The 13,237-nt window shown below is 51.2% G+C and overlaps 1 protein-coding gene across 6 annotated transcripts in view; it reads left to right on the plus strand.

Moving 5' to 3' along the window:
• The window catches only part of Mylk (myosin light chain kinase), a 120,451-nt gene that overhangs the window by 37,256 nt on the left and 69,958 nt on the right, over positions 1-13,237 (plus strand). For 4 of the 6 annotated variants that reach the window (XM_071615271.1, XM_071615272.1, XM_071615273.1 and 1 more), the window contains 4 exons: positions 2,324-2,395; positions 2,820-3,429; positions 3,598-3,973; positions 10,734-10,850. In XM_071615271.1, the coding sequence (XP_071471372.1) occupies positions 2,324-2,395; positions 2,820-3,429; positions 3,598-3,973; positions 10,734-10,850 (1,175 nt within the window). Of the gene's footprint in view, positions 1-2,323; positions 2,396-2,819; positions 3,974-10,733; positions 10,851-11,226; positions 11,296-13,237 lie in introns of those variants that run through there. The other 2 variants (XM_027936014.2, XM_027936016.2) reach the window with 2 other exon arrangements.

Consider the following 13,237-nt stretch of genomic DNA (forward strand, 5'->3'; position numbering starts at 1 on the left):
TGGGATGGATTGAGCAGAAGGCTTTGAGAGACTTATCTGTGCCCATGCTCTTCACATTCAGGACAGATCATGGCAAATGACAGAAGCCCTTAACTCCTTCCCCCAATGGAAGATAAGGCTTACTCCAGCTCAGGGAACAAGGTTTCCCACCAGTTAAAACCTCAAGTGGTGTGGCCAGGGTAAAGTAGGGCCATCTGGTCAGCATCTGCTCCTGATTTCTGCATCTGGGCTATGTTCTACTTGTGACAGGAGGAAACTCAACTGAAGATGTGCCGAAAAGGGCTACTGGGTAAACACAGCCCTTGGGCATCTTGTCGTTCTGCTTCATGCCAACCCTGGGTACCACAACACTGGCTTGGAAAAAGACTGGGGAAAGATGGCCTAAGGCTGGCCAGCAGCCTAGTAGAAGTGGGGTGTTAGGGACTGAGCCTCAATACCAGTATGCCCTTGAGTGGTTGTTCTATAAGTGCCCGAGCTTTTGTGACCATTGGGAGCTCAGGATACTCTGCAGGCCCTTAATCTTCCCAGGGCCTGGGACTGACAAGGCTGTGGAGCAAAAGAGCATCCTAGGCCCTGAAGCTCTCCAGGCATGAGGCCTTAAGTCAGGGTCCTCTGAGAGTCAGAGCCTTAAGGAAAGGACAGGGGAGGAGAGAGGAGCAAAGGGCTGAGATCTCAGGAGGATATCTGCATTGGCACAGCCAGGGGCGCCATGCAGAAGGACAATTAGGGGACACTGACAGGCAAGAGGCAGGTTGGAAAGTAGCAAAGATCCACCTTGCTTCACATGGGTCTCAGTGCTAAGGGGGAGATGCAACACTGAGCTCCCATGGGCTACTAGTGTCTGTCCCCTGGGAGGCAGGCCAGGCACAGAGAAGCAACCACAGTAACAGGATACACACAGGCACATGCTCAGATGCCAATTCCTGTGCTTACACTAGCCATGTGCCTGTATTCCCATCTCAGATCTGGTGCCTCCTGGGTGGACCCCACAGATGCTTGTGATTGATACATAAATGTGCACAGAGACTCACACATATCCCAGAACAGATCCATACTGAGAGATAAGGGTGCAGTCGGAGTCTTAGATTCAGGTAGACCCAGCTCCCAGTCCCGCTCCCCACTAGTTAGCTCTGGGAGTTTAGGCAGATTCCTCCATCTTTATAAGATTCCTTTCCCTTCCCTAAAAAGACATGCTGACACAATCTTTCCTAAGTTTAAATGAGATGGATTTCACAAGGAACCTGTCACAGAGCTTGGCAAGTCTGTCCTGGGGTCTGGGCCACACTTGCCCCCTGCGGTACTAATAAGATGGGTGCATTCAGGGAACTGAGTGGGACCCCCAGAGTCCCAGCACTGTCTTGTGTAAACTCCTGAGTCTCCTTTCCTGTCCCTTAAAATGGGCAAAGTTGTGGTCTTTGCCTCTCTGGCATGTTGTAGAGAACCAAAAAGACAAAGGGTATGGAAGACACCAGAACCTGATTGTGAAACACAGTCCTTGGGTTCCTGCAGTCCCTTTGGCTCCCACACACCCCACCCAATTGGTCAAGGCTCAGAAATGCCAGCAGAGGGCAGCCTTGTGGGGCCAGAGGGACCATCTGTGGTAAATCCACCCTGAGGGCGCTGTAGTTCAGCCCCCTTCCCTCAGCTGGCCCTGCACCATGGGGCCTGAACAGTTCTGTGGATGTGAAGACGCCTGTAGCCTTCCTCACCTGAAGGAGGAAGAAAAAGGGCCACCCATGGAGGGAGATGCTTGTTTTGTTTTAACCCAAAAAATTCTAGTCTCAGGCTATTGGCTGATGAGTAGAGACTGGTGGGGTGAAGGGGTTCATTATAGAGTGGGGGAGGGGAAGTAGCAGCTGGGGAAATAGGTACTGCTGTTTTGGGGGAGCATGGAGTCAGACTGCAGTCACAGGGCAGGCTAAGCTGGGCCTATCTGTCTGGACCGAGTAGCTCCATTGCAGTCCCCAGCAGGGCCAGCCTTTATTCCCCCAATTATATTGATTGATTGGTGATATTATATAATATGTTTCCAGAAAGGTAGGTATCTAGGTGCCTATCTTAGCTGCTCTCCAGAAACTTCCCTTCTCTTCTTTTTAAAATAAGAACTGGGAAAAACACAGGGTGACCTCAGGATAAGGGAGCTCTGACCTAAATCTAAGTCTGGAATGGATAGCACAGCTAAGCCTGTGATCTCCATCTTCCCTGGTGGGCAGCCAACCCTCGACCGAGTTCATGCTTGCCTTGTGCCCCTCATGGCCCTGGGCTGAGAGGGCCCTTTGCCCAGGGAGCCTCTTGATCCTTATTGGTCCCTTGAATTCTTTAGGAACAAGGTTGGCGAATGCAGTTGCCAAGTGTCACTGATGCTACAGAACAGCCCTGCCGAAGAATCCCCACGGTGAGTGCCCCAGCAGTCTCAGGCCAGGCCCCGGGCACCACCGGCACCTTCCTCCTGGGCCTAGCAGCCCCAGCCCAGCAGCCGCACACTGTTTGCATCCTCCAGCTGAGGCTGCCAGAACCAAAGGGAGAGATTGGAAGGGAATGAGAGAGGGAGGGCAGAGGAAAGGAGGGGGCGATTTTTTTTTTTTTTTGCACACACCCTTATAAGGCTACTGAAGTCATTACCGATGTAATAAACCAACTAAGCGAGCGAGTGCCTCTCACCAATGTTCCCTTCTATAAACACAGCCTGGCTGGCCCCCACCTCCCCTTCCCCCTCCTCTCTACCCTCCGCCCTCGGGGATTTGCTCTCCCCTGACGTCTCTGGCTCTCCCGGCCCCTTTTCCTCCTGCTACTTTTCTTTTTCCCTTCACTGGTTGCAGGGGGCAGGAGCCTGCCAGCTGTGAGGGCCTCTGTGGTAGAGGAGCTGGTGCTGATGGTGGTGGCGACCGTGATGGGACCCTGAGGCCAGACTGGCCTGGGAAAGGGCAGGATTGCCCAGAGGAGGAAGACTGTGAGGACGTGCGGGAGCTGCTGAAGAGGCGTGTGGAGACCCGGCTGCACACAGAGGAGGCCATCCGCCAGCAGGAGGTGGAGCAGCTGGATTTCCGCGACCTCCTGGGGAAGAAGGTGAGCACCAAGACTCTGTCGGAAGAAGACCTGAAGGAGATCCCAGCTGAGCAGATGGATTTCCGCGCCAACTTGCAGCGGCAGGTGAAGCCAAAGACTCTGTCCGAGGAAGAGAGGAAGGTGCACAGCCCCCAGCAGGTTGACTTCCGCTCTGTCCTGGCCAAGAAGGGGACTCCTAAGACCCCCGTGCCTGAGAAGGCACCACCTCCAAAACCTGCCACACCTGACTTTCGCTCGGTGCTGGGCAGCAAGAAGAAATTACCAGCAGAGAATGGCAGCAGCAGTGCCGAGTCCTCGAGTGCCAAGGCAGTGGAAAGTCCCCAGCCTGTGAGCAACGCACAGCCTGCAGGGTCCCTGAAACCTGTGGTCAATGCCAAGCCTGCAGAGACCTTGAAACCTGTGAGCAATGCCAAGCCTGCCGAGACCCTGAAACCCGTGGGCAATGCCAAGCCCGCCGAGACCCTGAAACCCGTGGGCAATGCCAAGCCCGCCGAGACCCTGAAACCCGTGGGCAATGCCAAGCCCGCCGAGACCCTGAAACCCGTGGGCAATGCCAAGCCCGCCGAGACCCTGAAACCCGTGGGCAATGCCAAGCCTGCCGAGACCCTGAAACCCGTGGGCAATGCCAAGCCTGCCGAGACCCTGAAACCAGCTGGGAAAGAAGAACTGAAGAAGGAGGTTAAGAATGATGTGAACTGCAAGAGAGGGGCCACCGACAATGAGAAAAGACCAGAGAGCCAAGGGACAGCCCCAACTTTCAAGGAGAAGCTACAAGATGTCCATGTGGCAGAGGGTGAAAAGCTGCTACTCCAGTGCCAGGTGTCCTCTGACCCCCCAGCCACCATCACCTGGACACTGAATGGAAAGACACTCAAGACCACCAAGTTCATCATCCTCTCCCAAGAAGGTAAATGAGGGTGGGGTCAGGGAAGACAGGGACCCTGTACCAGGGCCACTGTTGGCTCATGGAGCCTCTGTCTGGTTGATGATCACTCATCGCCCATAGCCTGAGTTGGAATGCCCAGTCCCTGTTCAACCTCATTTACAGGATAGGTTTTCTGCTCAGGGACCTTGGGTACATGCCCCTTGCTGGGCCGTGACAGCTGGGTCTCTGATCCTTGTGGTGTAAGCCTATATCTTGGTGTCTTCTGGCAGAGTTCTCTCATGACACCCCCACCCATGGTTCCCCAGAATTTAAGTGGGCCTGAGTGATGCCCAACAACCTGAGCATGGAGAGGGCTGTTTGTAGGCTGGGAAATGGGGTTGAAGGGACTCTGGGCTGTGGAAGCAGCAGAAGTTTTGGCCAGGGGAAGAATATGCAGGGCGGCATAGTATGGGACTATGAGTTGGGGTCAACAAAATCTTACATCTTGAGAGCATTGTGGGTTTGTAGGAACCTGTGTGGGAATTCAAAATCCCAGTGCAGCCCCAACAGCACATACACAGACAGAGCTGCTTGCTTCCTAATTTGGATGAGACGTTTGTTTGCTGGTATTTCACATTCTTGGGTGGTGGGGGGGGTTGTCAAATCCTGCCATCTGTGGTCTTTTGGAGTCTGGAGTTCTCAGGTGGGCCACTTTATACCTAGAGAAGAGAAGGGCTGAGCGGAGGTTTTCCCCTGGCCCCTCAATTTGGTTGGAAGTGTTTTTATAAATCCCAAGCTTGGACAGGAGCTCAGAGGCCAGCAGATAGCCCACACCCCACTCTGGTGGCCAGCAGAGGAATAGGGTCCTTCCTGAGCTGAAAGATGCCACTGGGGGCTCTGGCCAAGGCAGAGCATGAAGAAGCTCCCCAGGAGGTGGATTTACCTCTGAAGGGCAGAGGGCAGCCACTGCAGAGGCCAAGTGGACAGTCCCAGCAAATGCAGGTTGGTGGAGACAGCAGAACACTCTTCCCTCTGCTCTCTTGGGGTTATCCTCTGGTCACACCCCTCTCCACCTATCCCTTACCCCTCATCCCACTATATGCCTCCCACTTTCAGCTTGGGAGGAAGTATTCGAATTAGCAACATTCCTCTTGCTCATTCTGCATCTCAGACAGCAAATATGGAACAGCCATGCATGTTGAATCTAATGGCTGAAGGGGAAATTGGAAATTTCTGTCAACAGAGAGAAAGAAACCTGTTGTATTTTGCAAACATGTTCACACAGTAACTTTTTCTCATGGATGTCCTCAGATGGTCAGAGTCCTCCAGAAGGCATCTTCTCCATCCCCCAGCATCTGCTAGCTCAGCCTCTGGGTTATCCACAATCAGATGGTCATGGGGGATCACTAGGCTGGGGCAAACACATACACATCCAGGGGAGTGGATTCCACAGCTTTCCCTATGCCCACTGGGGGCCTCCCCATTGGAAAACTCTTGGTCAAACTGATTGGAAAACTTAACCAGGAGCATTTCCTAGTTACCTTGTAGTGATCTTTCTGGGCAGGATGGAAGATGGGCAGCCATCACCCTTGGAACATGTGAGGTGACATGTGTGGTATGACTGCCCCAGCCTTGGTGAAAGATTCAGACAATGGCAGGGAGGGCAGGTGGCGGGGGTGGGGGGGGACAATGCCCAAAGCCACTTAGCCCTGGGACCTGTGTGGAGTTTAAATGCAGAGCCACCACTAGGTTCAGTGGCCCCTTATAAATAATGTTTTAACTAAGAAGTATGAGGTAGACCCCTGCCTTGACCTCAGAAACACTCCTGAGCCGTTAGCCACTGGCTTCCCTCACCCTGACTGCCTGGAGTAAGTTTTGTCTGCTGGTCACTGGTTGTTAAAGAGCATAGAGACACCAGTTACTCCAGCATTGCCTCCCACAGAATCTGCCCCAAAGGCAATAGTTGGGTCCAGAGAGGCAGTAGCAGAAGTTACTAAAAAACCACCACAAGTAGAGACTAGGAGGGGTAGGAGAGGATCACAGAGATAATCCCAGAGATAATCCTGAACTTTAAACAATATTCTCAATATTTTAAAATGAGAATAGCTTGCAACAGTTGAACACCAGATACTGTCCTAGGCATCTTAACATTTCCCATTCACTTAGTCCTTACAACTACTATGATGTCCCTCTAACACAAGTTAGCACCTTGCCCAATGCTGCACAGCTCCTAAGTAACAGCTGGGACTTGAACTCATGTAGTTGCATTCCCATGCCTAGACAAAAAAAAAAGAGAGAGAGAGAGAGAGGGGGCGTGGCTCAGCATGTGTGAGGCCCTGAGTCCCACATAATTGGGGGCTGGGGGATGATGTCTCCTGTGCTCGCCAAGTTTCTGGTATTTTCCCTACAGTGGAGGGAGTAGACCTTGAAATGGGCCTGTCTTGCCACAGGGAGGGTGCCTTGTCTCAAAATAATCCTGCCCCTGTCCCTTCACTCATCAGTTCCATAAGAGCCCCTGTTTTGTTGGGGGCAAGTGTGCCTCAAGGCTTCCGCAGTTGCCACTGTTGTAGGCCCTACTGCAGGAGAAGACCTGTCGTCAGTGGACCTGGAGAGGGAACACGGGCTCACAATGATAAAACTGTTGGAGCCAATTACCCAAAGTGTGTCTGGAGGAACAGGAGCTGAGTGCCAGGGCCACAGGGAAAGGGCCTTGGGAAAGCCCTGGGCATCCATCTGAGCCCTGAAGCCACCAGACAGGCAGCGGGGAATTGGCAGGGGGCCTATGGCAGCAGAGGAAGGCTCCTAGCCCATATGGGCTGGAGAAGGTGGTTTGTCCCCAATTTCTTCCTATCTCATGCCAAGGAGCTCAAGTTTCAAAGCAAAAGGGAGTTTTGTGCAAGATTCTGGAATGAGGAACTTTGTGCACAAAGCTGGTTTTAGGGGTTTGGCTGACTCCATGAGCAAATGACAGGCATGGAACCTGCTGAAGGAGTCAGGGAGAAGGGTGGTGAGGCCTGGACCAGCACAGTAGCCATGGCCATAGACAGAACCAGTTCAAGAAGCAAGAGAAGTAATGGAACCTGACACCTGACTTGGCAGGCAGGTTGGGGGCAGGCTAGGTGGGCAAGAGGAAGGAGTGGCAGACCACTGAGGGGGTGTCTGGGCCACAGGTGTCAGTGGAAATAAGGAAGTTGATGGTTTGAGGTGGTTCATGGAGGAGGAAGAAGGGATTGACTATGCCCATCTCCCCAAGACTATGCCACCTCCCCAACCTTCCTACCCCTCCGCACCTCTCTGCCCCATCCCCTGGCTATGAACACTACTTACCCTACTGCACTGGCCTCCAATCCTGTCATCTCTTCTATCAAGACTCACCACCTCTGGATGTTTCCTCAGACCTCTGTAACCATTTCAGCCAAGAAAGATTTGCCCTCCCTCCTCCCTCATCTGTCTGTGTATCTGATAATACCAGCAGCTACAGGAAAAAGTTTATAGGTCTCAGGGGCTTCTCTGATGTCTCTGATATCTGTAGCTTGGATCAGCCTCAGAACCTGTGGATTCCCCAAACAGAATTACATCCACCCCATTTAGGCCCGAGGAAATCCTGAGAAGAGGTTTGACAGCCTTTAGTTGCAGTTCACCATGAGTTAATACTAGGAGGGACAGTCATGTGCAAGTGTCCTTCCTCCTTCTGCATCTCCAGAACTGCAGGGTGCTACCAGCTGGGCTTACCCCCCAGAGACAGGCATCCAGGCCCCCCTTTCTGGAGCTGTCTTGGATGCAGGGTGGGAGGCAAAGGCCTGTGAGCCCAGAGCAGAGCTGCTGTGGCCCTGAAAAGTGCTTTTATCTTCATGGTTTGCTTGCTGTCTCCCAGCCAGGCTTCCCCCTCAGAGCATTTCTCCCAGTCTAATAATGAGGTCTCATTTTTGTTGCTGTTATCAAGAAATGATTCATTTTTAATTGCCTTCCAGGCGGAATCTCACGCAGGCTTTTTTTTTCTTTTTCAAACTGTGAAAGTCCATCCTATAAAAGGTAGAATTCTGCAGCACCTACTCTGTGCAAGGCCTTGTTCTAGTCCCTACTGTCGTATATATAATCCACTCAGTGCTGACTTAGGAACTTTTTTCCTTCTAGAAATTATTTACCTTGTTCATAGATTATATATATATATATGTGTGTATATATATATATATATATATATATATATATATATATATATATATATATATATAGTGTGTGTGTGTGTGTATTTGCATAGATCCTGCCAGATCACCTGCTGCAGAAATGCACCTTTGTCATTCTCAGGATGGCAATTTTTTTTTTTATTGCAACTGCATTCCAGACTCAGGAAAAGCATTCCTGATAGACATTGTCACTCCCCTCAGAGCTAGTATAGGAGACAGCTGTGTTTTTGCAATGGCCTTAAGAGAGGTGCTTTGGCAATAACAAGCTCAGGGTAACTTGGGAGCAGAGGAGAGAGATACTTAGGGCTGGGGGCATAGGGGTGACAAGGAGGGCACCATACCTGAGGAGGTGACCTGGAGGTGAGTCATACTACTGGTCTGGGCCTTTCAGGGAGACCAGGTCAGGGAGGCCCTGCTGACTAGCGCAGCCTCCTAGCAGAGCCTTCAGCATTTCAGACTGCTCCCTGTCCTCATCTCTGTCCCTGTTCTTGTTCTCCTCTCTGCCCACCCATTCAGGAAAGGAGAGAACTGGAGAACTGAGGGAACTTCAAAACCAGAGCTTGACTCCCTGGCCAGGAGGGTCTCTCCCAGGCAGGGCTCTTGCTGAGCTGCTCAGTAGATTCCTGCTCCTGACCTCTCCCTTCCCCCTTCTCAAAATTCCCCACCAGGCTGAGGCTTCTCAAAAAAAAAAAAAAAAATGCTGGGAAACAGTTTTCTTCTGGAGGTCAGGAATGAGCTGTCCCACAGGAAATACCAGATTCTTCATCTGGGGTAGCCAGCCTCCCAGCCTGCCTGGCTCTCCCCCAGCCCACGCACGTGGCTGGGATCAGTTCTGGGGCTTGAAAGAGTTGGGGCGGAGGGGCAGGGCCATGTCCAAGTGCTCCGCTGCCCTCCCGGTTGGGCCGTTGGCTCATGACTGTCTACAGTGTGTCTAACTTTGGTTTAAGGCTGAAGGCAGCTGGAGACTGAAACTGAAAGAAAACCAAGGATTCAACAGAGTTCTGTTCTCAGAGGCTCAGCCCAGACTGAGGGGAAATTCCCAGGTGGGGTTGGTTTCTGAGGGATCAGAGGTCGTCTTAGTATCCTCCTGTCCATATTCAGATGAATGGAAAGTATTCTCTCTCTAGAACATGGTTATCCTCATTCCCCTATTCCTGTGCCTCATGGTTCTCGTTCTCAAACCAGACTGTGTAAAGATCCAACTAAATCCTTTCTGCTGCAGTTTCTGCAGATTATCTTTTCAACACAGTGGGAAGAGACCAGGACCTGTTGCCCTCTGCCATGGAGGACAGAGTGACGCCTTTCCAAGGGTTAGGGTCTGTGAAAGGGTATAGGAGGTTTGGCGCATAGATCAGCCTGCCATCCTGCCCCAGGAAAATGTTAGGCCCTAACTTTCTCCTCCAGCCTGAATGAGGTTCTCTGGTCAGCACTGATGTCATCCTTCCTTCCTCTGGGGGCCTTAGCATTTTTTTTTGGTCAGGTCTGTGCATACATGTAAACGTGGAAGTGGGACTTGTAGTAGGTGGGTATGCTGAAATCTGAAGGCCCTTTAGGAATGGTGCCCACTGGCTTCCCTTCCAGTCTTGCTCTACCCCCCTCCAGGCCACACACACCCAGGATACACACAGCTCTCTCCATTGGTACCAATGGCCCATGGGAGCTGGGGGTGGGTGACTCTAGACAACAGGATTACCATGGCTCTGGCTCTGTCCTTCTCCTCATATGTGAGCCTGAAGGCAAGAACGAGGGTACTGCTACCTCCCGCCTGACCAACAGGCCTGGTCCTCAGCTGGTCTCTCCTTACACCCAGAGGGAAACTAAAGGAGGGGCCTCCAGAGGAGACATGACCAGCCCTGGGATGAGAGAACTAGGCCCAAAGAGGTGGGTCGGGGCAAGAATAGACCCAAGTGAGGACAGTAGGAAAGAAGGCCATTTTCACCCCACTCTGAGGTGACCAGAAGACCCAACATTAAAGGGAGGCAACCCCAAGTGCTCCCACTGTCCAGTGCTCCTCATTGGTCATGATTCTCTAGACCCCATTTCTGAAAAGCCAGTGCCAAGGTCCCAGGCCACAGTCACCTCTTCAACCCAACAGAGCTTCCCACAGGCCAATGTCCTTGCAGAACAAGGATTCTAACCCTCCCACACCCACTTCTTTTCAAAATTCCCTTTCCTAAGAGTGATTTCGCAAAGTCACTGCTGCAAGCTTGGCAGAGCCCCCTTCCCTGCCACTGGGTGCAGTAGAGCTCTGCAGCCTGGGCCTGAGTCCTTCCCCCTCTTGGTGAGGAGCCTCATCCAGCTATTTCCTCTGCTATATCCATGCTTTCCAGAGACAGAGGCTATTTCTCTTCCTCCTGTCCTTTTGTATTATGTCCCTGTAAAAGGACTCTCTGGGTGGAGGAAGGGTGCCTGGATAAGTGTATTTAGGACTCAGCTTCATTGTGTAGTTTATCAGCAGAGAATGCCCTGGCTTCCGTGAGGAGAGGGATCACTTCCCCAGGGCCTCTCGCCTGGGCTCCCAGGGGCTGCTATGTAAGGACACTCTGCCATGCTTCAGATGCCAGGACAGGTACTAAGAAACTGCCTGGTGCATTCAACAGTTCTCTCTGTTCCTCCAGGCTCACTCTGTTCCGTCTCCATCGAGAAGGCTCTGCCCGAGGACAGAGGCCTATACAAGTGTGTAGCCAAGAATGGTGCCGGCCAGGCGGAGTGCTCCTGCCAAGTCACCGTGGACGGTAGGTCATACCCACCCATGCTATCACATATCCAGGGTCCCATCTCTCATACCCTCCCACACCTGAACTGAACTGCCCCCAGCTGTCTTTACCTCTACCTGGGCGTTCATTTGGTAGGTGCCAAGCTACCTTTTACAAAAGCAAGACAGAAAAGAAAGTGCCAGTCCCACTTGATTACCCATGTGGCCGCTTTCTATGCCCCTGCCAGGAGGAGGGGCTGTTCACCCTCTCCTACCCTCCTCGTCCTAATCCCCCACACCCAGAACCTTCTGCAGGGAATCCGGGCACAAGGGCACCAAGCAGGAGAAAGGACACACCCACAGGAAAATGACTACAAGTATTTTACAAGCCACAGCAAACAAGTGTGAGTGCTGGCGGCACAGAGCTGGTGTGGGTCCTGGGAACGTGAGGAGGGAGCTAGATGTGGGGAGCCATCCTGGAGGAGGTGAGTCGGGCTAAGTCTTCGGGTAGAGGGGACAGGGCCACCTCTGCCAAAAGAAAAGGGTAATAGCAACACAGCAGAAGGAGAGGGGATATGGGAGAAAGAGCAGTCCTGTCAGGTCTGAGTGGAATTTCCCTCTTAGGAAGGGGCAAGGCCTCACTGTGAGGCTTGGGATTTGTCCTAAAGAAACGCAGGAAGTATGCATTTATGACTCTTTTCTTCCTGGGGTGAGGAATGTAAAATTAGAGACTTGAAAGTAGAATGAACCTCATGATAGTTTAGACAAACAACATTATTTTTGTTGCTGTTGTTGTTGTTGTGACGATACTAGGGATGGAACCCAGGGCCTCACTCATGCTAGGAAAATTCTCTACCACTGAGTTACACCCTCATTTGACAGATGAGAAAATTGAGGCCATTCAGAGAGGAAGGCTTTCTGGTCACAGTAGGGCTGGGCCAGGGCAGAACCCCATCTCAAGGATTCCCTATCCAGTTCCCTTTCTTTGTATTTTGGGACTTGCCTGGAAATGTCTAAAAAGGTAGTTTTGGGAAAACAGTTCCTTGCCCTTGAAATGCCTGGTTAATAACCATCAGTGACATGTCAAAAAATAGTGTCCAAATAAGGCATCTTGAAGAACAGCTTTGTTGTTCTTCTGGCTCCTGAGTGGGATCACTTGAGTCGTAAGATCCTAACCTGTTTCACCGCCATCCCACAAAATGTGGAATCTTAGTCCTCATTCTGGATTTCATAATCCGATTTCCTGATCATAAAACTGAGCTCTACTGTAAGTAATGAACAGGAGAAAGGAAGAAAGGTCTTATAAAGAAAAGCCTCCTAAAAACACGCAGTGGTGATGTGAATCACATTGTTAATAGCCAAAAAGGTGAGCTAAAACTGTCCTCTTAGACTTCTGGTAATGTCCTTTTCTCACCTCAGTGAGAAAGCAGATCTGAAAAAGCAGATCTGACGGGGCAGAGTTCATGGTCAGCTGGGAGCAGGGCTTATGATACATGCTTTGAGACTCTGGGCCAGGCAGTGGCTGCTACTTTCTCCTGTGTGTCTCTCCTCACTTGGGCTGTCACCACCCAGGTCAGAGTCCCACTCTCAGGTGCCCAGTTGTAGCCTTCCTGGAAACTTGACCCCGGAAGTTAATTTATAACAGCCTCTCTCCTCACTTGGGACTCTGGCTGATTCCCCCTAATCTATTAGGAAACCAACCTGCTAATGAGGTTGTCTGCTTTGGGAACTCCTGGGCTCTCTAATTCCTATGTACATGACTGACTGCAGGCAGGAGAGCAATCCATTCTCCTTATCTGTAAAATGTCAGCACCTTTTCCAGATTTGTTTGCAAAATAAAATTTCCTTTTTTTTCTACAGAATGTACTTGGGAATCTCTTTTTTTTTTTTTAAGGACATTCATTCTACAACTTAAGGGGCCTTTTTCACACTGAGGATGACTGGAAGAGTCTGTTACACTCCCCACTAATCTTGATGACCCCCACCATTTATCTTTGGTTCCCTCAAAGGCAGAGGTCAGGCCCCTAGTTGCAAACTAGGAGCTGAATCTTAGCAGAAGACTGGGAATAAGCTAGGAGAAAGACCAGCTGAGATAACACACCAACTCCCAGCTAATTAGGTTTTGTTTGGTTTGGTTTTCAGAGAGAAAAACAGGCAACCCTCTTCATCCTCTCCCTTCCTTCTTCTTACCCTTGCAGCTACATCTGTGCTAGACACCCTGTATAAACTCCTGCCTTCATTGTGTCCCTTCCTCTCACTGTCCACATTCCCTAGGGCATGACACTCAGGTCCCAATGGGTCTGAGTACCCTTTGAAATTGCAGGCAAAACTTGGGGTATATATGGGCCTAAGCATCTTTCTGAAAAGAGGGGTCTGTAGCTTTTAGTCCAGTTGTTAACGGGAGTCATGAATGACACTGGGTTGAAG

The sequence above is a fragment of the Marmota flaviventris genome, chromosome 8 (genome assembly GCF_047511675.1).
Source record: "Marmota flaviventris isolate mMarFla1 chromosome 8, mMarFla1.hap1, whole genome shotgun sequence".
Taxonomy (NCBI): Eukaryota; Metazoa; Chordata; class Mammalia; order Rodentia; family Sciuridae; genus Marmota; species Marmota flaviventris.